The sequence below is a fragment of the Corvus hawaiiensis genome, chromosome 2 (assembly GCF_020740725.1).
Source record: "Corvus hawaiiensis isolate bCorHaw1 chromosome 2, bCorHaw1.pri.cur, whole genome shotgun sequence".
In the NCBI taxonomy this organism is placed as follows: Eukaryota; Metazoa; Chordata; class Aves; order Passeriformes; family Corvidae; genus Corvus; species Corvus hawaiiensis.
Genome location: NC_063214.1, coordinates 90,940,800 through 90,965,039, shown reverse-complemented (window position 1 = coordinate 90,965,039; position 24,240 = coordinate 90,940,800). Strand labels below are relative to the sequence as shown.

The following is a 24,240-nucleotide window of genomic DNA, read 5'->3' as shown; positions in this document are numbered from 1 at the left end:
GCAGTTGGAAAGCTCTGAAGATCCCCTTATCTCCCCACCAGCTGTAGGACTTCTGAATAGCATCCGGCAGTGCCTTTCCTTCCTCACCCACTTTACCACACCTGCATGGCCCTGCCTCTCATGGTTTCTGCAGTGCCTTCGACACATAGCTGTTACTGCACCATCACAGTGCACGGCTTTATCAGCATTGTTTTTGGAACTGCCATGTGTGCTCCACTTCAAAAGCACACAGCTTCTTTTAATGCTGGACTGAAAAATGCCTGGGGCATACATCAGTCTGGATCAAGAACCAACTGCTGCAAAAACATGAGACTTTAAAAAATGTATTTATTTATTTCAAGTTTTGATGCAGATTTATGTTTATGTTCTATGAATTGTCACTCCCAGATGATTCAAGCACACGCAGTTCTGACAGTTTATTTTAAGCTGAACATCTCCATTTACTGAAACCAGTATTCATGCAAAACCCTTTTATATAGCAACTTTAACAAGTAAACCTCCTCAAATCCTCTGTATCTTGTGTGTGTGGATCAGGCAGTCAGTAATGTTTAGAGGAACTATAAGCCTGGAGTGCAGCAAAAGGTGAGCATGACACTAGAAAGGTGGCTCAAGGCACAGCAAAGCAGTACTTGATTAAGTGGGTAGAGCCTTCAGGAGATGTACTGGGAGCATGCACAGACTGCTGCCCTGAGCAGTGAACTGGATGTGAATAAATGATAAATCAAAGTTCAGTGCAAGGTAGTTCAGGAAGTCATGTAATAGAAGCAAGAACAGTCTCTGTTTGAATAATCTGAAAAGGTCTGAGGAAATTTTAATCAGGGCGTAAGGCTGTGGTTCCACAGCCAGTGCAGGAGGGCAGCAAGAAGATTCATGACTGGGCACACAGAGCAGTGATGTATAGCTGGAAAAGCCTGGAAAAAATAGTGGAAGGTTGTTTTGTTTCCATTTTGATATTTATATGCCCAGTTCTAGTGCCCTGGAATATGTGTGAGATAAAATTTCTGAGACTAGAGAGCCAACCTGATAGAAGACTTCTGGCTGTTTCTAAAAGATCTTTATACATCCAGAAGGAATTTTTGAAATGGATAAATCACTGAGAAGTTGGTTCCCATAAATAAGACTAAGAAGTATGGAACACTGTGATGCTTAATTCAAAACTCTCTTCTTCTCAGTGATTAATTTCATCCGGACTACTTCAGCCAGCAACGTCAAGCAGACACAGAAGTGCTTGCAGAATTCATTGCAAATATTTCAGTGTACAGGGGGCTGTTGCTGGTAAAAGACCAAACATGGGTATTGTTTTAATTGCCTTGTGGAATCTTTTAATAAACAGTTGCATGCTTTTTGTGGATTAGTCTCATGAATTTAAAGCTTTGTTTTGCCTGATATAACAACTGCTCAATTGCACCAAAAGGAATAACTTTACAAGTTTATTCTATTTTATTAAAATCAATGTATACAGCTTCAAAAAGAAATTAGTATTTATTTAGCTAAAAATTTTCAAATATTAATAGCAGCTTCAAAATGTTGACAAGCCCTAAAGCCCAGCAAGTAACATGCTTTGATGTGTTTGTCTTCTGGCAGCTGGAGAGAGAACTGATTTAAAATGTAAATAATTAGTTTGCTTAATATTTTCTTTCCAAATGTGAAACCTGTTTGGGCTTTTTTTCCCCTCCAAACTGTGGTTTAAATTACATTTTATTTATATGATTTTACAATATATCTCCCAAAAAAAAATGGAGACAACTTGCTTGCTGACATCCAGCTGACTTGGTTCTTGCCTTCAGGTAACTGGCTGTGCAGGTTTGGCACATGTTGGTCTCAATGTGGCACGTCCTCCTACCTATCTGTAGGCACACAAGCAACCCTGCTGAGGCCACTGCTACATTAAGGTCAGCAGGATTATTTGGTTTATTTAAGATTAAATTAATACATTTTTGAAGGATTGCTGCCATAATAAAGATATTTTATCTTTCAGTACAAAGGGGTTAATTACACCTTAGGTATTCCAAAATATATCTCTAAGGATTTTTTTTTTTTTATTTTACAAAAAATAGAGCAGTTATGGAGGCCTGATTCCCAGCTGGGGTTAGTCAGCTTGCAGGTATTGGAAAGGCTATGATGATTACAGCAGCTGAGGATTGAGATCTACAGTTTCCCTAAATATATGATGCAGATGTACAACTCACACTCACAGTGGCAACTTAACACATCTATCTGGCAGTGCATGAGCACCTCTCAGTCCCAAAGGAACCCTTCTATCCCTCTCCTACAGAAATAATCCTCGAAACACTGAAAGCACAACAACTAAACCAAATCTTGTACCGCAAAGGCATGGCCAGAGAGGAATTTAGGCTCTTTTTGAAAAAAGTAGTGTGAAGTACAGCTCTGAGCCAAAGCCCAGTGATGCTCCAGCCCTTTCTGCTGCCAGCAAATCCCACGAAAGCCTGTGGGACACCAACTCTGCTGTGAAAAGGTGCAGAGGAGTCAGTAAGTTCAGGAGATCCGCACCTGGCTCTTAGGGCTGCTGCAGTAACTGAGAGAGGGCACACGTGTGACATCGCTGGCAAGCTCCAGCTATGACCCCGTGACACTCTTAGACTGAATTTAACATCCTGCAAACCTATGAACTCTGCCCACCTGGTATCTGACACTGTGTCCTTCTGTGAGATCCTGTTTTACAAGCAGATGAAGGTTTCTAACCAGATGGCAACGTTTACACATTTTGAAGTGTCATTTGATTTCTCCTCTGACATTAAAAGACACTGCATCTCCACACAGATGAGTATTTAGAACAGCAATCTCTGCACAGGATGTGTTAAATACAGCCAGCTAACCTTGCAAAAAAATTACCTGCAAAGTCATCCCAACAGTTACTATCAAGACCAAGAAGGCTGGTAGAGCAATGAGAGATACCTGAACATGGAGGTATCTCCCCCAGCTAGAGACCTGTGCAAAGGAGGTTTCTACAGCTGAGCTGAGTTCTGCAGGCTCCCTTTCCAGTGAGTGGAGAGTGCTCTGAGGGCACGGGATCTGCCCTGCTTCAGAGGTGTGTATCAAGACCCACACTCCTGGCTTGTGTTGGCACCAACAGGGCAGAAGCCCACCTGCCTTTGTGGAAACCAAGTGGACACTTCAAATGCCCCATTTCCATCACAGTTATTATAGCAGAGAAATGCCAGCATGTTTTCAGCCAGTGACAAATGAGTCAATAACAGGCATGCTTTCCTCCACTAAAACCTATACATACAAACCAATGTTCCTCTTTAACTCAAGGGTAAAAGAAAGAAGTTCTGCTTCAGGTTCATTTTTTTCAAATCAATCATATGCTAAAAGCTGTTCACAGGAGACTACAATAGTGAGTCCCTTAGTGCCTTTTCCCTGTCCCTAGTCAATTCTAATCCCAAAATGCAGTTTAGTTACATGAGGATGTGTCATGTCTCATGAGGGTAACACATTTACAGGCTGACTGCTCTTATTTACATTGCTTTCATCTCTTCCTTTCATTGGCATTTTACAGTATCATATTATCAATTCAGCCTTTGGGAAAGAGGCCAGTGTATATAAATCTTTGAAAAAAAAAGATCCTGAGCGGATTAGCAAGTGACAGATGGTAGGCACTGTGTCTTACCATGCTGAGGCAATCCACATGGCAGGCAGGTTGCCAGGCACAGAGCATGGCACGAACAAGTTGTGGCCTTACACAACTGATGGCAAGAAATGCAAAGGCCATCTGAAAATCTGCAAAGAGGAAAAGAAGTGCAGCACATAGTGCATATGTGGTCATGGTGACCAGGTGTGAAAGAACCAAGCAGCGTTCCAAGGCTGGGATCCATCAGCCTGGCACAGGGCAGCCGCACACCCATGTACCAGTGGCAGTCTGGGATTTACAACCACGTGAGGTCAGCTCAGGCATAACCTCAGAAAGCAGTGCAGCTTCCTGCTTTTGGGACTGGATAGCCTGCTTTACATCAGGCTCAAATACCTCTGCTTAGCATGTACCCTCACAGCTGGTCATTTGGCTTCACCATCCCCAAGAACTCGATTTAACCTGGCTGAAACAACAGCAAAGGCGTCTCACAAAATTCCTCTCTGTCAGTCCTTCACCCCACTAGCAAGCCGAACAGACCCCTTCAGTAACAGTGCCTGTGATAGGGTTCCAGCACTGAAGATCACAGGCTTCCCCACCCAAACTCTACAGCAGACATGAGGCACCAGCTTTTTGCCACCAAATCCTTCCTTACAAACAAGCAGCAAGCTTTTTGTACAGCATGATGTAAGGCCATGCCCAGCCAAACGCCAGCTACTCCAAGGGAAGGGCTGAGTTACAGTTAATGCCAGACTGGGAAGTCACTTTGCAATACAGATGGTCATTTATTTATTGTTTTATCATGACACACCAAATGCTATGGCTGCAATATCAGAACAAGGTGTCATTTATAAAATATCAGTATTATTAATGTGGTGGTAAGATACTGTTAACATTTACAGAGAGGTGTATAATAATTCCATAGCTTTGCCTCAGTGACAAAACACCCTGGCAAGCAGATGATGGATGGAATACAGTGACTCTTTATTATCATGGTTTTTCCTCCTTGATTACTGAATTGCCTATAATGATATCAATAATTGTTGCTGAATCTAGTCCTTTCAAATATGGTAGATAGATCCTTTGCTTTTACAGTATGTGTCAGAATAAAAGAGAAGCATCTGAAAAATAAAGATAAGGCATTTTCTTACAAAATGAGATGAAAAAATAAAACAATATAAATGGAACTTTCAAGTGTTTCTTTTTATATTTAAAGCTCTTATTTCAATAAACTGTATTTAAACATTCTTAAATAATCATTTTGTACCTTTGATTTTCTGTTTCACCTTTGGAAACAAATAGAGTAATCTCACTATAAATGTGTGCAAATAGAAAATATATAAATATTTTTATGGCCCATGTCATAAAAAGGTGGTCTCGGAATTGTCACTTTTACAATGATCAGTTGGGGTTCCTTTCATTTTGCCCTGCAAGTTATTTGAGCTCTCTTCTTTTAAGCCTTTGAAGTCCACATGCAAAGAAGAGCCAAGCACACACATACTGTCCTGTGTTTCATTTTGTAAACTGCTGGATGACACCTGTAGAACAGTCCCAATGTGACTGAACAGTGGAGTTGATGTGATCCACTTCAACAAACTGAAGTCTGCTTGGTCAACTGCTGTGCTCCATGGGAATGTTGTTCCCACAGGCAACGACTCCACCTCTGAAGTGCCACATTGAACTTCATGAAATCCCACAGACCTTTCCAGACTACTGGCTGATGAGGGGAGCTTGTTTTCCTCATACAACACAGCACCCTGGGGAGAGGCAGCTGCAGTCTGATCTGTTTTATGTTCTGCCTTTGTGTGCTCTTGGAAAAGTGACTCCCTTGTTTGAGGAGATGCTTGCAAAGGAGTGCTTTGGTTATTAGCCTTAGAACAATCACTAGCATTTGAGCCAAGGCTCGGTGAGAAGCTGTCTGCAAAGAGCCGTGTCTGACATGTTGTCTCCTTTACATTCAACTTGGTGAGAAGCTGGGTGCGAGTCTCTGGGGACAGTTTACTCAACTGGCGTCCAAGCTGAAGCTGGGTTGGGAATAGTGTTCCCTGGAGGGTTCTGTACAGGAATCTGCAAGAGGAAAATGGGCACGTGAAAAGACAGGAAAGAAGGAAATACCAAATACGTTATTACGAGAAAATACCCAAGCCAAAAGTACAACACAGAAAAATAAGACAGTTCTATGTGCTGTTCTTATGCTCTACACAAGAAAGCTTGCAAATGGACAGCTCTGAATGCTGTGCTAATATTTTGATTAATAACTTAATTAAGCAGAGTAATAAATCTGACTCTTTAGCCAGTGATCCACCTTGTGATTATGCACAGTCTTTAATCTTTCCTGATGAGGAATCGAAGGCAAAGAGGGTAAGTCTGCAGAGCAAGCCTCCTACATCTAGAAATAGGCAAGTAGGTCCACAACGTACTATGAGAATTTCTGTACTGTGCTTTTTGTGTGAGGATGGACTGAATCTGGAAGCAATACAGAAAACCTCACAGGGCAGCAAACCTCTGCATGGCCAGGAGGTTTGACCAACAGTCTACAATTATCCCACTCCTGTGGCCTATGGTCAGGAGCTGTGGTCTGTTCCTGTGGTCAGAAGCACAGAATAGGTTTGACAACCTGACTTCATATAATCAGCTACTGAAAGAAAGTGAGTTGGCTGGTAGGTAAAACAAAAGAGGGGGGGTGGAAAATGTTCTTGCTCTCCCAATCATATGCATAAAGTGCCTTTACATACAAGAAAAGATAGGAGAGAAGATACAGTACCTGGGCAGCAACGCAACAACTGGTGATATAATGCAAGCAAAATAGAACATAGGGTCTCCCATCAGCCTTTCCATAGTCCAGTAGGGATTGGATGGAGGATGGCAGACTGGGCAGGAAGCATTGTAAACCAGAGCCACAAATAAAAATAAAATGATACTGAAGATGCAAGATGTCCAGTGAAGAAAAGTCTAGAACAGCAACCAAAAAAAGAACAAAAGTATAATTATTCTTTATATTCTGAGAAATTTGCTGTGACTTATTTAAATCAAAATTCCTTAATTTCTGGAGTCAAATCCATGCACAGCAAAAAGTTTAGAGCCTTGTATATTTATAAATTCTTATTATAAATACAACACTACAAAGCTGTTTGCAGATCATACTTTAAAACCTTCTCCATGTTTGTTTAAAATGCTTGCTAAAAGTAGAATGTGCTGAGGGAAAGAAGCAATCATCTTATATTTTTGAAAGGAAGCACTAAGAGAAGAACTATGTATGTGCCAGTGAGTTTCTATGTAGGCTGTGGGTACCTTACCCAAGTTTTGGTTTCAATAGCCAAATGCAGGATGATGGTGAAAAGAGCTATTGTGGTGATGGGAGTTCCCCAGGAGAAGATGTCCACCTCCGAATCATAGTAAGTCTGTAAAAAGGAAGACAGAATTTAGCCCAAGCTGAGTTGCCAGTTCTCCTCCAAATGCTTGAAATAGAATGGCTTAAACCAAACACTTACAAAATAGGGGATGAAGAAGCAAACCAGGCTTTGATACATAGCATCAATCATGTTCATCCAAAACATGTGTGGTTGGTACTCCTGCATCATTAAAAAAAAAAAAAAATTAAGAAAATCAGATCACAATGAAGATCCTGGATATCTGCCAGGATAGGTATTTTGAGGGGCATATTTCAAGGTTTAAGGGCTTGGGGAAATAGCTTTGTAACTTTGCCAATCATTTAGCTACCCTGGGGGACGAAGCACGAACAGTCTACCTGCAAGTCACTCTGTTCTGGGATGGAAGTCTTTTGCCTTATTTTTTTTTTTCCTGGCAGAGGGTGTAATTTGAGTCTGATGCTCAGGCCAGGAAACATTTATGGAGGTACCCTATTTTATGCAACTACAGTCAGACAACTAATGAACATGAATAAATGGGTTCTACACCACATATGCACAGGGTATTTATTGGCAGAGAAGAGAAAACAGAAAATGCACATAAACTTAGAGAACATCCACAACAATGGTCTTTAGTGGAAATTCATGCAGTGATGTATGCTATAAATATGTATATACAACATATAAATACACACACACATCTCTCTAAGTGTGTGCATAAAATTGCTTGCTAAAACCAGTATTAAACTAACATTTTGGTTTACAGAAATATACAATTGCAGGGGTATGTATGGTCATATAAGGGACCTAGAAACAAGGAAAAATAGTTTATAAATGGCAAAATATTTATACAATTTTGTTATATATTCTACATGTCCAACAACTGGGTTCATGAGGTCTTCTTCCCTTTGTGGAAAATATCATTGCAGACTAAAAATGGGAATTGCAAGATGCTTAGAAAGAATTATGGTGTTACTTGGCCTACTGAACTAACATCTGCATCAGGTTGCTCAGAGATGTTGTGGAATCTCCAGTGTTGGAGACATTCAGAATGGACTAGTTAAAGACTTGAGAAACCTCATCTAGGTTTGAAGCTGTTTGGACCAGAGGTCTGGATCAGATCGTCTCCAGAACCATCTAAACTATTCTATAATTCTATAGGCCCTGAATCTCTTTTTGAAAGAGATCCTACCTGAAACAGGATTTTTAAGTTTTTAAAATGCCTTTTTAGGTAACTATAAAGAGAATATCATCAATAGCTTTAAAAAAAACCTTAGAAGGATCTCTGGGCTTGTCTATGAGAAATAACTGTGCTGTGAACCTTGGAAACTTCTCAGTTTGAGAGCTGAAGACAGGCAGACATAACCTCCCAACAAGCCTTAAGGCACTGCAAGATTTCTATCACCCTAAAAATGTGCAAGAAAGGAAGGCATTAATATTACAGATCTTTCAAGTGTGATGCACTGAAACAGAAGAAATGTAGAAAACAGAAAACAACAGATGAAAAAGACAGAATTTGGACTAATAGACTAAAGTAAGTTACACTAAAATTCTCCTTTCATCTTTCCAGGAGAGTATCTAGCAATGCCACTACATGTGTGGGGTACCAAATACAGGTGTACACTTGGAGGTAAAAAACACTTACTGTGTCCTCTCAGAGGACAGCTTTGTAAGATACTTTAAAGAAGACTTTTGCCTTCAAAACAACATCTCCATATAGATAGTTCTGCTAAGCAGCAAGATTTTCCCACAGTACACAGTACCTGTAATTAACAGGAATGGTTTGGCTCCTGCAAGTCCCTCTGTTTTCATTGTACAGTTCAAGCAGATGGGGACAAGGTGTTTTCAACAGGTATTTCAGCTGAGTCTGTCATCTGTGACTACCTCTCTCAGAGACTAAGTTTATTGTGCTACTCCCAAGGCCATTTTCTCTTCTTTTTATAAAGGGCTGGGGACTGAAGTTTTGAGTAAGTACTGTGAGGTTATTCTGTGAAAGCCCACACTAGCTACAAGGTGCGATCTGTTTCATTTTTGTGGTTGGTTGTGAGCCTGGACCATGAAGGAGGTGTTCAGTTTAGGCTGAATTAAATCATCCAGTGCTCTCTCCTGTCACATATTAAAAATATGGCTGGTTGGGGTTTTGTTTGTTTGTTTGTCTTTTGCTTAGGTGTACTTTTGGCATTTTGACTCAGATAAGAAATATCACAAAATAATAACACTGACTTCTCAGACTGTATTTATCAGTCATCTACCCTTTGAGAGCAGGGCTGGTTTTCAGCTGAAACTAAAGATGTTCAGGAAAGAAATTACAGTAATCAAGAAGTTTTTACCTCCATATTCTGTCCGCTTTTATAAAGCTGAGGTACAGCAATTAACACTTCAGCTGGCACATCCTTATCCAGCACACCAGTAATCAGTTGTGGAAGAGAAGAGAAGAATAAATTAAAGAAGATCAGATACCACTGATCAATCATTGATGAGCCAGAGAACCCGCAGTAGAACTGGTACCAGAAGAGAAGGGCCACAAACATCTGAAACAGAACAAGCAATGCTGTAAATATAACAAGATAAGGAGGATCATCATCCCACTGCATTCCGAAACCTTTCTGATTCCAGTTCTGCAAGCACTTAATCTATGAAAGCTGAACACATGAGCAATCCTTCTGAGGATACCTACTCTTTAACTCACTTCCTGATGCATGGACCACTTGGCTAAGCTGCAAACATCTGGCACACCTGCAAGACTTTGTGCTGCTGGAACCTCAGATCTCAGGAATCACACAAAATTAACTTTCAGTTCAAGTGAAACACTGAGGTGCAATTTAGTTAACTGTAAAAAGCTCTCCCAACCACTACTGACCTCTAGGTAAGTAAGTACTGATGTCACAGCACTTACATGACAACTGGAAGAACAAGCATTTCCACAATAATACCCTCTGCTGGCTGGAAATGTTTCGGGACACTTTTCTGGTCTACAACAGATAAATGCAGAGGTTTTTTGCAAGACTAACGTAAGACCAGCAGCAGCAGGGAAGGTGAAACTGTAAGGTCTAGAAAAGTTGTCTTACTATTCAGTCTTTGTGCTTTGACATCCAGCAAACTAGCAGTGCTGTAAAGATTCCTCAATCTCCCTTACTCTTCCGCTCTATGTAGAGATCAGCTGCATACACAGCTGCAGAAGGGTTGTTCATCTACTTGGGTTGGAGTCCCCCAAAAAGAAATAAACCACACAACTTGTTTCTTCTACAAACCCAGAGGGCTCAGGAAAGGTGCTGATTTCAGACGTTGATGAAGGATTTGAGGCCTAGAAAAAGATGGCCAGCTTCCTAGAGAAGGAAATAAATTCCCAGGCTTGGTTCTCCTAAAACTACAATTTTTATTATGCTTTGTAAAGTGATTAAAACCAGAAAACTGTTGGACACTGCTGAGGGTTTCCCTCCTTTTAACCATGAAGATGGGAAATGACATGACCTCTTCTTTCATTTCCTCTTCTTTTTGTATTCTGTTCTCAAAAAGCTTTCAGCCAGATGGAGAATGTTAACCCTTCATGAATTTTAGATACACAGAGGAAAATACAGATCTGTTCTACCTGTGTGCCCAAATGTGGTTGAAAATTAAACATAGGAGGAAAAAAAGGTTATGGAGTGCTTAGTCAGTGAAAGCTGCTTTAAGGAGACTAAGCCTATCTCGTAAAGGGGAATTGCCACAGAGTAAGAGGTCAGTCCTGCAGTACACAAATGTACATATGTGTGTGTATATATATTTATACACATATATTTATACATATATATATACATAAAGTAGATATGTGCTCAGGCAATGTTTACACCCTACATTGAAGTGGCTTGTGTATGAGCAGCAAATACACCTCACTGTTAGTGAGCCCATATTATAAATTAACCTAGGAAAAGTTAAATGGTAGTATTTTTGTAAGCATGACCTCTAGATTTGTTTCTGTAAATATATTTATCTGGCCCAAACAAGACTGAGTTACTAAAGCCTACCCTCTTCAGTACAGTTGTCTGGGACACGGCAATTTCCCAAACTGTACGTATTTTGAAAATTATTTCTTTTCCACATCCAAAACCAAACAAAATTTCTTGAGTAATTTCTCAAAAAAGAAAATGAAACAAACATGTGAATTTAGATACTGTTTTCTTACTGTTTTAAAACAAAATGAAGCTAATCCTGGACCTATTAAATTTTCTCTCTAGAGCCTTGCTAACCTGTCTTGGAAACCATTTGGCTCTGGTGCAAATAGGCAGTTTGATGAAAATACAATCAGCTGAAAATCTTCCTACCACCTCTACTATGGGTCATAATAGTGCTGTTGAAGAAAGCTACACACATAAATGAAATTTCAGCAATCAAGCTTAAATCAGATTTTTTTCTCCTAAAAGTTTATTTTGTATTAAACAAGTTTTAAATTTTATTTCAAATGTTCTCTCTTGCCTCTGTGCATTACCCCTCTGAAAAAGACAAAACAAATTTACATAAACATTTTAAATAAAAAAGGTTTCCTTTCTTTCCCAGCTAGATTGATGCCATGAAGATTTTTGCCTTTTCTTTTATACCCCTGTTATACCTTTTACAACTTCTGTATTCCTAGTGCTTTTTGCCTACATTCTTGGACTTGTTTGTCAAGCTAAGAGACTAAACATTTTAGAAGCTTCGTAGCTAGGGATCAGTGTGCCCCAGACCCCAAGGTCCTCTCCAGAACATATTCTGTAAACCAAGATAGAACCATCCAGGGGAAGGCTCCTTGGGGAGGGGGGCTCACTCGAGCCTCTCATTGGGGAATCTTTGATAGATATGCTAATTAGTAAAACCTATAATGTTATACCCAATGTTGGGGGGGAGAAAGAGAGACACAGGGAAAGAGAGAGATAGGCTCGGCGGGGTGCATCTCGATGCATATGACCTGGTCGTGTACACCTAAGGATCCTTAAAAATAAATACCAAGGTAAAATCCCTTTTCCCCTTCTAACTGTGTATGCCTCTTGATTTTAAGACCAGGAAAAGGCATCAAGATGAGACTGTTTTATAAATGTGGTCCCAGACAGAATGTCTCAGTGAATGAAGCATATGTCAAAAAAATGTTCAGTGCTGTCTTGCAGAGACAAAGCATAAAGGGAAGAAGATGAGCATGCTTGTGCAGGTAAAATTTTGTTTACATGAAATGCCTTTTCATCAAGCTCAGATATTTCCAGTCATGCTATGTTTTAGTTTGTATTTTACTTGCATTTTTCTCATCTCCACGAAGCCAAACATCTTCTTGGATAAGTCATTTGAGTTTCCAAATGGCTTTTGCAGCAACATGGAGTTTAAATTTTAAATTAGATAGGTTCTAGTAGAGAATGGAAAATTTCATAGTATGAGCAAATGGGGAAAAAAACATTTGAGGAAACAGAAAACTTGCAGAACATTTGCAGTGTAGCTATCTTGACTGTGGAGAATCATCCAGAATAGTCTCCTTGCAAAAGGTTCAGGTGCTCCTATCTTTCCATTTTTAACAATCTTTCCTTAAGGGCAGGCACTGTGTCAGACATATTCATGTCTATATGCTGGATATCCAACTACAATTTTAGAGTCAGAAGCAACAAGTATTTCTCAGAAAGCTATGAAGGCTGCCAAAACACAGCCAACACAAAGAGATTTCTTCAGATTCTAGCCTTGAGGCGGTAGCTTGTGAAAATGTCTAAAAATGGCATGAGAAATAATACTTGTAATCAAGGGCAGTTGTACCAAAGAAAATGGAAGATTTTACCCAAGCTGAACAAAAGCATCGATGTATAAACAGCATCTCTGGCTGCTGATTGCTGGAGTGTCTTATGTGCATTACTTTAATTTAAAAGATTAAAATTGGAAAGCAACTTTTAAAAAACTGAAACCCACTTTTTTTCTGATACTGGGGAAAAAATCCAGTCTCCTGCACACAGTTCATACATTGCCCTCTGGAGAAAACAGAGGTATGAGTGTTCTAGCTGTCCTCTTCTACCTGCTTCTTCATACACCTTACTCCCAAAGTGATCTGTAGCTGTTGCCAAGTGAGCAAATATATGTGCCTGCCAGGGAGTCCCACCCAGCTGGTGGTATTCTTGGTTGCCTTGTTAGGCTGTTTTCAATCAATCATCTTTGTACTCCAAGATCAATGCAAAGAGCCTTTGTTGAGGCCAAGGAGTTGAGTTGCCTCTGGCTCGATGCCCAGTACTGGATTGAGTCCTGTTTCATACACCAGGGAGGAAACACAGACCCGTCATCTGTTCTTTACCACTGTGTGCTTCCTTTCTAATAAACTCTTTTGATTAGTTGGAAGTGAGATAAATCAAGAAAAAAGCCTTCCCAGTCTCTGCATCTGAGATACAGAAAGGACTCGAATTATCTCAAGTCACTAGGAAATATGTACAATGATTCATAAACAATGATGAGATACAGTCAGGAAGAGAAAACACACTCAACTGCTACTTGGGACCAGTTCTGGATGTCTTTGGCATTGAAGACTTCTGTATCCAGCCAGCTAAATTCTGCAAAACTGCTCCATAAAGAAACTTTTCTTCAGCAGGGCTTGTTATTTGTGTTACCTAATTTGCACATTCAGCAGCACACTGTAGCTGTTATGGAGTGGGTCCCGTATTTCTGCAAATGGCAGCCAGCTGTCTTTCAGCTCCACAAATTTCTTTGCAGCTTATTTATAAACCATTTGAAGGCTGACCTAATGCTCACTTAGCACAAAATAAACCCTGGAAACATGTGGTGCCATAAAGCTGCCAAGTCAAACACTTACGGCATTTTTGTAGAAGAAATACAGCACCATGTTGGCGAGTCGGGAATAACACCAGTGGCCATGAACAAGCAAAAGCTTCTCCAAATGCCTGAACCTCGGGATTGCAAAGTCGCTTGCCATCACCGCCTTTAATGAAACAAAGGTTGGAATCATTATTGTAAAGCACCACTTCTAACACTAACAATGCATCTAGTCATCTTGTCAACTCCTACAGTCAGTGGAAGTTATACTCATGAAGAATGAAATTCATGACAGTGCTTATGAAATGCAGCTATTGCTGCATGGATTTGAAATACCCATGAGCAAATGCAGCAGCTTGGCAGGACATGCAAGACAACCCAGTCCTCACCCAGACGAGATTACAGCCTACACTGCAGATGGTGACAAGCAACAACAAAAAGCAAGAGGTTGGAGAATGGCTGGAAATTGCACTTGGACGAGCATGAAGGCTCAGGGTCCATGTATGAAGATCTTGGTGGCTGTAACATCCTTCTCTGTAAAAACTACAGTGTTCTTACAGGGCAAAATGAATTTCCAGAGAATAAGATAAGAACAGCACAATTAAGTGGTTGCATCATAATTATTCGACTTCAAAAGACAAAACAATAAAAATATTAGTTTTAATTTTATTTGCAGACCTGGTTTATAAAGTTTACTTTGGCTGTCCTGAGATACCAATATTTTGATGGTTTTTTAAAATCGCACATTTTCTATAACTGTGTATGAGAAAAAAATCACACTAGATGAGAGTCCTCTGGGACTGTGCAGACTGTCAGATGACACTGACAAAATGAATCACACAGTTTCTCTCTAATTTTGACTAAATTTCAGGGTACTGTACATCTAGGTGAGACCTACTTGTGTTATCATGGTTGTTTCATGATTTTCCTTATGCCTAGGATCACACTAAGGTTTCAGTTAATATTATTTTACATTTAATTTTCTATTTTGGTATCACCTTTCTTCTCACAATTCAGTTCAGCAAAAACAGAAGGAAAAGTGGAAACCTCCAAAGGAGCAGTATCCTCCTTACACTCTGATGGCTATATTTTGTCTGTATTTTTAAATGAGAGACATATTTCCTTTTAAGTTTTCCTAATTCTCTTTCTTGGTAAAACATCAAAAGGGCTCAGTTTTTCCCATGTAAGTGCTTGTAGAAGCTATCAAAATAAACTCTAAAACAGTATGCAAGAGAAGGTGTAAGAATGCATTGCAATTTAAGCAGTAGATATATATATAAGGACTGAGACACTTTTTAGTATGTTGACACATCCTAGGATTTCTCAGGTACTGAGACACACTTGTTATAATCTCCCTGCACAGAAGTCTGATTTGTCTTGCAGACATACAGCTATCTTGCAGTTTGAGGAGAACAGAGCTATGCAATGTCTGCTTCCTTGTCCTCCACCCCATCTCAGCCTATCCAATGTCAAAACAAAAACGTTAGCTTCATTTGTGCTTCTAACATAGTACTTCTCAGCACACTCTGAGAAGTGTCATGATTTTTTTCTTTTTTCATTCCATTTTTATGATGGTGAGAAACACAGAGAGAAAGATATGTTATCCAGTTACATTTGCATGTTTACTTAGTCTCAAAATAGCCCCTTGATTTTTCACATTTTACTTCTTTTTTTTCTTCCAGCTCCACATGCTTCCACAGAATGTGGAAAGAAAATAAATCAGACAGTATTGCTGTCTTAGACATCTAAATGCTCAACGCCTTCTGAGTACCTGCATGTGTACAAATCTGACAGTTGTTTATAGTAAAGAGGTCTGTGTGGTTCCTTAGGACTTGCAGGAAGGGAAGGGATCTATAAACATTTTCCACTCTGTTGAACTTTCATTTAGAAAAAAACAGGTAGTTTAATGAGTTAATGAGAAAATAGCTTTCAGACCTGAATACACTGCAAAAGCCAGGGGAATTTGAGGACTGGTTATTGTAAGTGTATGAGCTCAACTGAAAGTGGCATAAAGGGGCAAGGAGTCAAAAAAAAATCCTATGAGCAATGTATGTCTGCATTAGGAAAAAAATTGATCTGAATTAATACATAGATGACAAGAGCTTATTGGTAAGTTCATAAGAGGTGGTAAGACTGAAGAAGTTTGCAGCAGACTTTTTTGAACTGACAGGTTTGGAGGGGAGCCCACAAAACCAGTCTTCTCTGAGCTCTCTGAAGCTTGGACTGCCTGCAGAGTGACAATGCAGAAGTAATTTGAAGATTCATACACATTGAAAAGTGTATGATAAAGAAGAAAAGTATCTACTGACTTTTCTCCAGTGACCTGTCCTAGCTTCTGCTGATCTGGAGTCAGAAAATGCATAAAGTTGATACCCAAGTTCATAGCTCACTTTAATTTTTGTTTCATAAGTTTGGGCGTTGACCCAAATAAATTACAGCATTCATGAAATCCCATGAAATAAAACTCTATAGCCAACTTGTGCACTGTGTGAAGGAGGCCTCTCTTCCCTTTTGAGCAAAACATCCAGCCACTGTTGCAAAAAATGCAATTTGGGTCAGAGAACCACCCACTGGTAAGCAAGTTAAGGAGCATGCTCATCTGCTCAGGTCCTCAGGATGGAAACACTTCCCACTTTCAAACAGAGCTATTTGACATATACTCAGCTACTCTCTTTTCTCATGCAATCAGCCCGCCCAAATACAAGGTAGGTTGTGGAAATGAGGTATCCTCCTCATTCTCTGTGTCTTACTGCCATGTCTGGTCCTAACACTGCAACTGATCTGCAGTAGCAGTAGAGGAGGCTGAGATAATACATACATCATTTCTGGGGATGAGAGAAGTGCCTCTTACACAGTGGAAAATGCAGTAATCATGGGTGGAACACATCCAGAAGACTACAAGGCAAGTACCCTCAATCTGCTATTCCCTGTGGCTGGAAATGTAGCCAAAACCAAAACTTACTATAAGGTGTAGGGAGCAGTGGTTCTGCAAAGGGCCACAATTTCTGTTTTGCTGTCTGAATAAGCTGAGTGAGTGAGCTGTGTGGGTGGCTGGGCTAAGGGTCACCACCACATCATGCAAATAAGCTATGTCAGTTGTATTGGCTTGTGCAGCCACTCCACAGAAGTATACCCAAGCAATACAGGAGAGAGGAGAATAAAAGCCAGAATAAGATGAACCTTTATTTCCTAAATAATGCATAACTGAGATTTTTTTTCCTCCTGTAAACAAGTATTTAGCTAATTATTTCTTTAATCATATTGCTTAAAGGGATATGGTAAGTTCAATTTTCTGAGAAGGCAGAGTGTGTGTACATGCATCAGAGATCTGAGAACAACTGTGAGCTCAAACTCAGGTTGAAAGAACCCTTATAACACACAACTGTGACTCCTCAGCACAACTTGCTGCTTTTTCTTTATTTGTGCTGACTATCCAGAGGCAGTCTGAACAATCTGACCTATAGGAAGTGTCTGTTTCACCCCCTCATGGGAGTGCATTCCACTGGATGAGCAACATTACCTGCATGCCTTCTTGACCAGAGATCCCCACACCAACATCTGCCACTTGGATCATGCTGACATCATTAGCACCATCACCTAAAGATAACAGAATACAGTTTTGCTGTCACTAGTAGATCACCTACTTTTAGCAGCAACAAAACAAAGGAAAAACAGTTGTTGTTGAGTATAGAGAGACATTTAGTAAGTGCTGGTTGGGTATAGTAAGGGAGATGTGCGGTAGAAAACGATACATCTATAGAACATAAGGTTCAAAGCTTGCAAAGTTTCCAAGACATTCAGATCTTTGTACACCTTTTAATTACAGGAAAGTAACAATAAAACAAATCCATCTCATTTTAGTTATACCTAAAATTCAGGTGTCAGGCCTGAACTGCACTAATAGTAAAACAGTGGAAGGCTGAGAATGAGCTTCCCAATACTTCTACTTCCTGATTAACAGTCTGCCTGCAATCAGGTATGACCAAGAATTAAATGTCCCAGAAGGCCTAAAGCCAGTGAAGATGTCTACACTTTAAAAATACTAAAAAAAGTTAAAAAGTAGATGAATGAAAGAAAAAGTCAAGAGAGTAGGGTTGACCAGTCCGAGATCTTTAATACACCGAAGACTGGTAGATTTAATTGGAATGGCTGCAGAGCCACCACCCCACTACTCTGCTTCCAATCACGATACCACAAGTGATAGGTGCCGTAGACAGGATATCAGAATGAGATATGTATCTACTTATTAACCTCAAATTTACAGCCAGTGTACTAGTGGAAAATGAAACTGTATTGGCTTATGACAAGACACGTAGTTTTAAACTTCAGTGGCTGAGGTGCACACCACATCTCACCAGTTTCCCTGCTGTTGGCACATGTAAAGAGTAGTATCCACTCACCAGACAAAGCTGATGTCTTTGTGAGTGTGTGACACAACCCTAAGTTAGCTCATGTTGGTTAAAAGGGAGGATGCATACAGCTAGGCTTTAAGCCAGAGCAGGAGCTTGAGCTCAACCCATAGGCTCAAGATACTCAGAAAGAGTGAAAATACAAGCTGCTCAGTCTCCACTAGTGTTTTTAAGCATTCTGGATAATTCAAGTTAACGAGCCAGATGTTTTTTACAACATATGCAAATGATTATGTCCACAGTCAATTAGCCAAAGATATAAATTCAGTGGGAGGGAGGCATATCTGGGCTAGATATATTGAGCATAAAGATTATGATAATCAGCATGTACTTGGTGATGTAGGTGTCACACAAATCTGGCAATTATTATATGTACTTAGGGTTTCCCATGGGCAGGTCCCACCCACATATGTTCCAGCTATAATTAACCAATACAGGTAGATGAAAGCAAGTGTATTTATGACAGTGTATGCTGAAATTGTATCTTCTAATGAAACACGAACCTAAACTTGAGGCAGGGAAAGAAGAGCTGGATGACTTGTGTAAAAATCATAGAAACATGGAAGATTGTGTCAAATTTAAGACAGATCAACTGCCAAAGTCTCCCCTTTGCTAATTGAGTGATTAGGTGGGAAGAAGTGTAAGCGTTGGCATGATAGCAGTTGTAAATCCACTCTCTATAATGACAAGGCCAAGTCATAGCCTGTGCTGTATGGCTGACTTGTGATGATAAATACAGAACCTTGAGTTTAAGTATGATCAGATGAAATAGCAATAAGCACAAATTTTTTTTGTGTAATACAGTGACTCCAAAATGGTGTTTTGCACAGCATCAGATAACCCAGTTCTTCACAGCTGTGTTCAGACATGTCAAAACCTCTTAGCATAACTGGTCCTGATCACCTAATTTCTGTAGGAAGAAATCCTAAATACTACTCCAGAGTTCTATCCTGGTTTTGAGTAAATATGTTAGAATAAATATATTAGAATTGTCCAACATGTTTTCAGACAAAACTGGAAGGCTGTTTCAGTTGTGAGGCAGCTGGGAGGGTCCTACTGCATGTCAAAAAAATCAGAATTTTCAAGACACAGTATACATCAGGGCAGGCTAGTTTAAACTGAGGTATTTACCTATTGCCAAGGTCATTGCTTTGAGTTTGTCTCTGACTAGTTTCACTACCATGCTCTTTTGGAGTGGGGTAGAGCGACAACACAGTACTGAACGGCATCGCTTGGCTAGTGCAAGAAATTTATCTTCTAGCATGGGTTCCAGGGCATAAGCTAGAGTCCTTCCATCAATCACTAGGCCCAAGCTGGAAAGCACAGAGGAAGAGGGTGGATAGAGAGGGGTGAACCCAACAGTCATGTTTCCAGTAGCTCCGTCTATTGTGTTGTTTGAAAACTTAGACTCTACGCATTGCAGACACTGCTCCAGCAAGACAGCACATGTCTCCTGAAAAAAAATTCAAAATACAAATGCTTGAGAGAAAAGAACATGTATTCAAAGGCTTCTGTTTGCTATATGTTTAGGCATAACTAATATGGGGAATGTATTATTTGTTGCACTGTTAAAAGTTTTAATTTCTAATTATCTTCTTTTCTACTTTTTCTGAACACAATTCTTGCACAAGGTATGACAACAATAAAGAGTAGAAAGGCTTAAAATCTAATTCTTCTTTAACATGCACTTTTGTACGCTAAATTAATTTCTTTTAGCTCCTTCTCAGAATAACAGTGCTGGGAAATGATATATAATTGGTACCAGTTAACTATGGTGATGAACACCATTATGGTGATGAACACCATGTATACGCCCACAACTCAGATCAAAGAGTTATGCATTGTTAAAGGCCAATTAAAGGTTATTTAAGCTGAAATCTCTCTCCTAGCCATACTCAGCTAGAAGATGTTACTGAGAATACATGAGCATTCAAAAAAAGTGCTATTGGTCTTACAGCAAAGTATGACTAAAAAGAAAACCCATGGAAAATTAATTTACCAATTCAGTTGATACACCCAACAATGGAAAATGCTGTTATCGTTTCTTCCTTTTTGAAAGAAATTGGAACTGAATACTGATGGCCTACCTCTCCTCTGCTGATCTGAAGTCCAATTTTATCACCCCATAAAAGGACTACAGCACTATCAGTCTGGTTCCTTGTATGTTAGACCGTATCAGTAAACTCTTTGCGACTGCTTGCAAAAAGTTGAGCACAGGAAAGATCAGTAATTCAGAAGGATTAGAAAAGCTCTGTTAGGAAGCAAGGCATTACTGTAGATGTAGTTTTCTGCCTCTCAGTGTTAGCATCGGAATTTAAATATTGCTTCTCTCTCCAGAGAAAAAGCCACCTGAGAAAACATGAATGACTGAGTTACCTAAATACTACATTTCAGTGGCTTAAATAAAGCACAAATTCTCAATAGGTTATCAATTGCTTTCTTTCTCAACATGTTTTAATAACAGGTTGCTTTTTAGACCCATTAGTGCCAATAAACAGAATTAGGGATGTTTTGAGAATGCATACCGAAGACAGTGATTTATGCTGCTATGGCATATTTTCATTCGTGGTGGAGTTCACTATACACAGTTACATGTTTTCAGTATGTTTATGATAGATGAGATTAAGGTTTAGAAGCATCACTCACTGAAAAGTATTCAAAGACATGTCCTACCTGAAAATTATAGATGAAGCAGGAAAAGAAGAAAAAAAAAAAAGAGGAAAAGGAAAAAAGCCATCAAACTTTAAATTGTGCAAGTTGAAAACAGAGCAAAACTAGTTCATTAGTAAACTTCTACAGTGGATCTGCTTACTGGTGATTCAGCATTCAAAGTGATAATTTCTTCATCATGATCTAGTAGCTTGCAGGCATATGCAATATTAACAGCTGTTTCTTGCTTGTCTCCAGTAAGAACCCAAATCTGCAACCCAGCTTTGCGCAAGCGTGCAATGGTTTCTGGAACACCATCCTGCAAACGGTCCTCTATGCCAGTTGCACCTAAGTACACAAAAAACCCGCAAAATATTCCGTATTAAATGAACACTTAGGGTTCCCCAGAAGTTTTAAGATTAGATTTAAAAAAAACCAAACCCCAAAACAACCAGCAGTCACTTTTACCGGGAAACAGCTAAACTACCAATGCTTGCAAGATTTGGGCAGCTTTTTAGGGGTACTGAGGAAGAAGAGAGGAAAGTAGCTGTGGTAAACATTTGCATCAACAATAAACAACAAATCCAGAATTCAATATTTTAAAAGCAACCAGATGCCACTCCTGGTCCCGGAGGTTCACAAGGCTTATTGTCTCTATGCTCTATATCTGCATCATTTCTGCTCAATGTTGCTAGAGAAGGTATTGGTTCTTGGAGATCTTTTCAGTTCCTAAGGGTCTTAACTGCCTTTTCTCCACGAGAAGAGAGTGGGTCACAAGAAATTCCTCTCTTGAAGGGGAATAACAGCAGGACTGCATCTTGGCAACAGCATATTAGGCTGCAGACATGAACCTTTTTATGCCTTGTTGCTGCTCCTTGCTCTTGCAGAAAGACACTGGTGGCCAAATGAGAAATAGCAGAGAATAAGTCATAAATCTGTTGACCATGAAGTGAGAGTAAAATGTGTATTTTCATGCTTTCAATGCATCTTTCTACCTGTTTTTAAGAGACTGGGTATCTGTTTTACGCTTACATAAATCAGTTGACTGAGATGAGATTTTCATATATATGAAAAGTGGCAAAAAGCCACTCAGGACCAAGCTCAGTGTCACCATTGCTACATCAGTGCTCTACTGAATGTCAGAGAGTCTTCAGTGTGAGGAAATGCAAGCCCTGCTACTAGCAAATGAGGAAGTGACAGACAAGCAAGTTACCTGGAACAAGAAGAAAAACAAAATCAACTTTTCTCAGCTAATTATTACTCCTATGGTTGCTCCTTGAAAAAAACCCAATTAACAATAGAAGTCCACTTAAGTCTGAGCACCAGTCATCTACATGAAAACACATTCTTAGGGCAGTGTTGGGAAAGCTACTGCTATCCAAACAAAGAAAAATATATTCCAGACTAAATTTTTATTCCCACAACCTAATGATGACTGATCATTGCAAACTACAAACCACAGTATGAGCTTCTTGGGGAATGACTGAACTGATAGTTTACTGCTGGCCAGAGCTCACTTATTTGTCTAGCAGCTCAATTTCACTTTTTTTTTTTTTTTCTTCACCTCAGACTGCAGGCAGAGCCAACAGGTACACCCATGGTGAGATCTTGATTACTCTGGGCTGAACTAGGCAACTCATGCACCCCTTTTAAGTCAGGGGAGAGAACCAGACACTTCAAGGGCATGATTCACCTAATCCTAAAGTGGATATTTAAGTCAGACAAAATGAACTATATTTTTTTTTGACTCTCCATTATATGTTATATATGTTATATGTTATATGGTTATATGTTGAGCCTTGGAGATCTGCAGTAAATTCATTAAAAATTGGGTGAGGTGGCTCTGTCTCCCAGAGACAAGCAGGCTGGCAATTAGTGAAGGTTGTTTTCTCCAACAGTGTTATGGCTGTCCCACTTTCTTTGCCAGAGAAAGTAGTTGGATGCATGGAGTACTAGTGTATATACGTACATTTTAGAATCTCAGCGCTTTCAACATCTCAACTCAAAAGACTATGACTTAGCTCTTGCAATGCTTTTTACATACACTGATTTTAACTGCAAACCCTTGCCACAGAATACACAGGCCCTGAGTGCATGTGCTGAACCTGATGTATATGAAAGTTGATGCCTCTCACAGATGCAGTTTATGAGCTTTGCTTTATGCATGTCTCTGGTGTCCCTGGAGTCACGGAAGTCTCTGACATGTTGAAGTGGCACTGAGCTAATGAAATTCTGTAGACAGCTTGGGCCAAATCCTCCTCTTGTTTAGAGCAGCAGTTCCCATTTATGATATTGTGTCAAATTCATCCCTGGTATTACTCCACTTATTTCACTAGTGATAAAATTATGGCAGGAGCAAGGAAAACAGGGTGTCTTTTATGTTAATTATATCCCATTCCTTCGTGGTGCTGCACGACAGCCATGATAAAGTCCCACAGAAGCCAATTTCTATACTGTCAGAAACAATTTAAGGGAAAGAACGGATTTCATAGCCAAGCTTTCAGAATTTTTATTACATTTTAATTTCATGTCCAGCTCTCATTTCATTACCTAGCAGATGCAGATTCTTCTCTATCCGCAGTGCTGATTGAAACAGAAGTTCTTCACGATTTTCAATAGAGGATTCTGCTTCCAAATGAGTTTTTAACCAACAGCCATACTCTTCCTTGCTGAGAACCTATTACAAAGAGTATGTTAGGGCACAGTCAACATGATGCAAAGGCATTCATCCTTTACTGAATAAAATGAAAAAGAAGTTATGAATCAAGAACAATAAAATAATAAATACCTTCAGTAATCTTTGTCAAGACTCTGCTTAAAAGCAAACTAAAAGCCTGCATTTACTTACTCTTTTTGCAATACAGAGGGTGCGCAGCCCATCTACAGCATAAAGATTAAGGTAATTCTGGGTTTTGCTTCGGATTTTTTTTTGATGTTTGCCCCGAGGGTCATCTAGATAAGAATAAAAACATAAATTACTCATTGAAAAATAACAGCAGCTGAATTGCCTCAGAGAATAAAAACTTATATACAGTACTTACTGTACCAGCACTTTATAACTGATACTTTTAAAGAGCTGTTGATATTTCCTGGGAAACTGAAATAAAACATTCCATTAAAAAAAATTATCTTTTTTTTCTCTTTTCTGTCTTCTCTCTTCAAAAAAGTCACTGCGAATATACGTGAGAAAGACCTTTTTTTTTTACTCCTTAAGTATTTCTTTTGCCTGAATATTTTGAGAAATCATGATAATCTTCACACCAAACAATGCTGTCAGAAATAGAAGTATGATTTTAAATACACTAGTAGCAAATGCTTTTCCGCTTCTCCACAGCTCATCATGTGCAGAAAAACTACACTTAAAAATAGCACTCAGTTTTCCACCAAGGCTAGTATCTTGAAAGAAGTGGAAACAGTGCTCTGTTGTGTGTATCTAAGTGCATGAAGGTCCTTTTGTCTGTTAGTGCTGTACTGATACTTC

General features: G+C 39.5%; 1 protein-coding gene across 2 annotated transcripts in view; it reads right to left on the bottom strand.

Moving 5' to 3' along the window:
• Positions 1 to 1,417: 1,417 nt before the first annotated feature.
• The window catches only part of ATP10A (ATPase phospholipid transporting 10A (putative)), a 114,327-nt gene continuing 91,504 nt past the window's right edge, over positions 1,418 to 24,240 (bottom strand). For both annotated transcript variants that reach the window (XM_048325031.1, XM_048325039.1), the window contains 11 exons: positions 23,608 to 23,711; positions 23,310 to 23,436; positions 20,923 to 21,107; positions 19,242 to 19,563; positions 17,222 to 17,298; positions 13,742 to 13,867; positions 9,288 to 9,488; positions 7,081 to 7,161; positions 6,886 to 6,990; positions 6,354 to 6,541; positions 1,418 to 5,656 (listed from right to left, as the gene is read on the bottom strand). In XM_048325031.1, the coding sequence (XP_048180988.1) occupies positions 4,951 to 5,656; positions 6,354 to 6,541; positions 6,886 to 6,990; positions 7,081 to 7,161; positions 9,288 to 9,488; positions 13,742 to 13,867; positions 17,222 to 17,298; positions 19,242 to 19,563; positions 20,923 to 21,107; positions 23,310 to 23,436; positions 23,608 to 23,711 (2,222 nt within the window). In that variant the 3' untranslated portion in view covers positions 1,418 to 4,950. The remainder of the gene's footprint in view (positions 5,657 to 6,353; positions 6,542 to 6,885; positions 6,991 to 7,080; positions 7,162 to 9,287; positions 9,489 to 13,741; positions 13,868 to 17,221; positions 17,299 to 19,241; positions 19,564 to 20,922; positions 21,108 to 23,309; positions 23,437 to 23,607; positions 23,712 to 24,240) is intronic.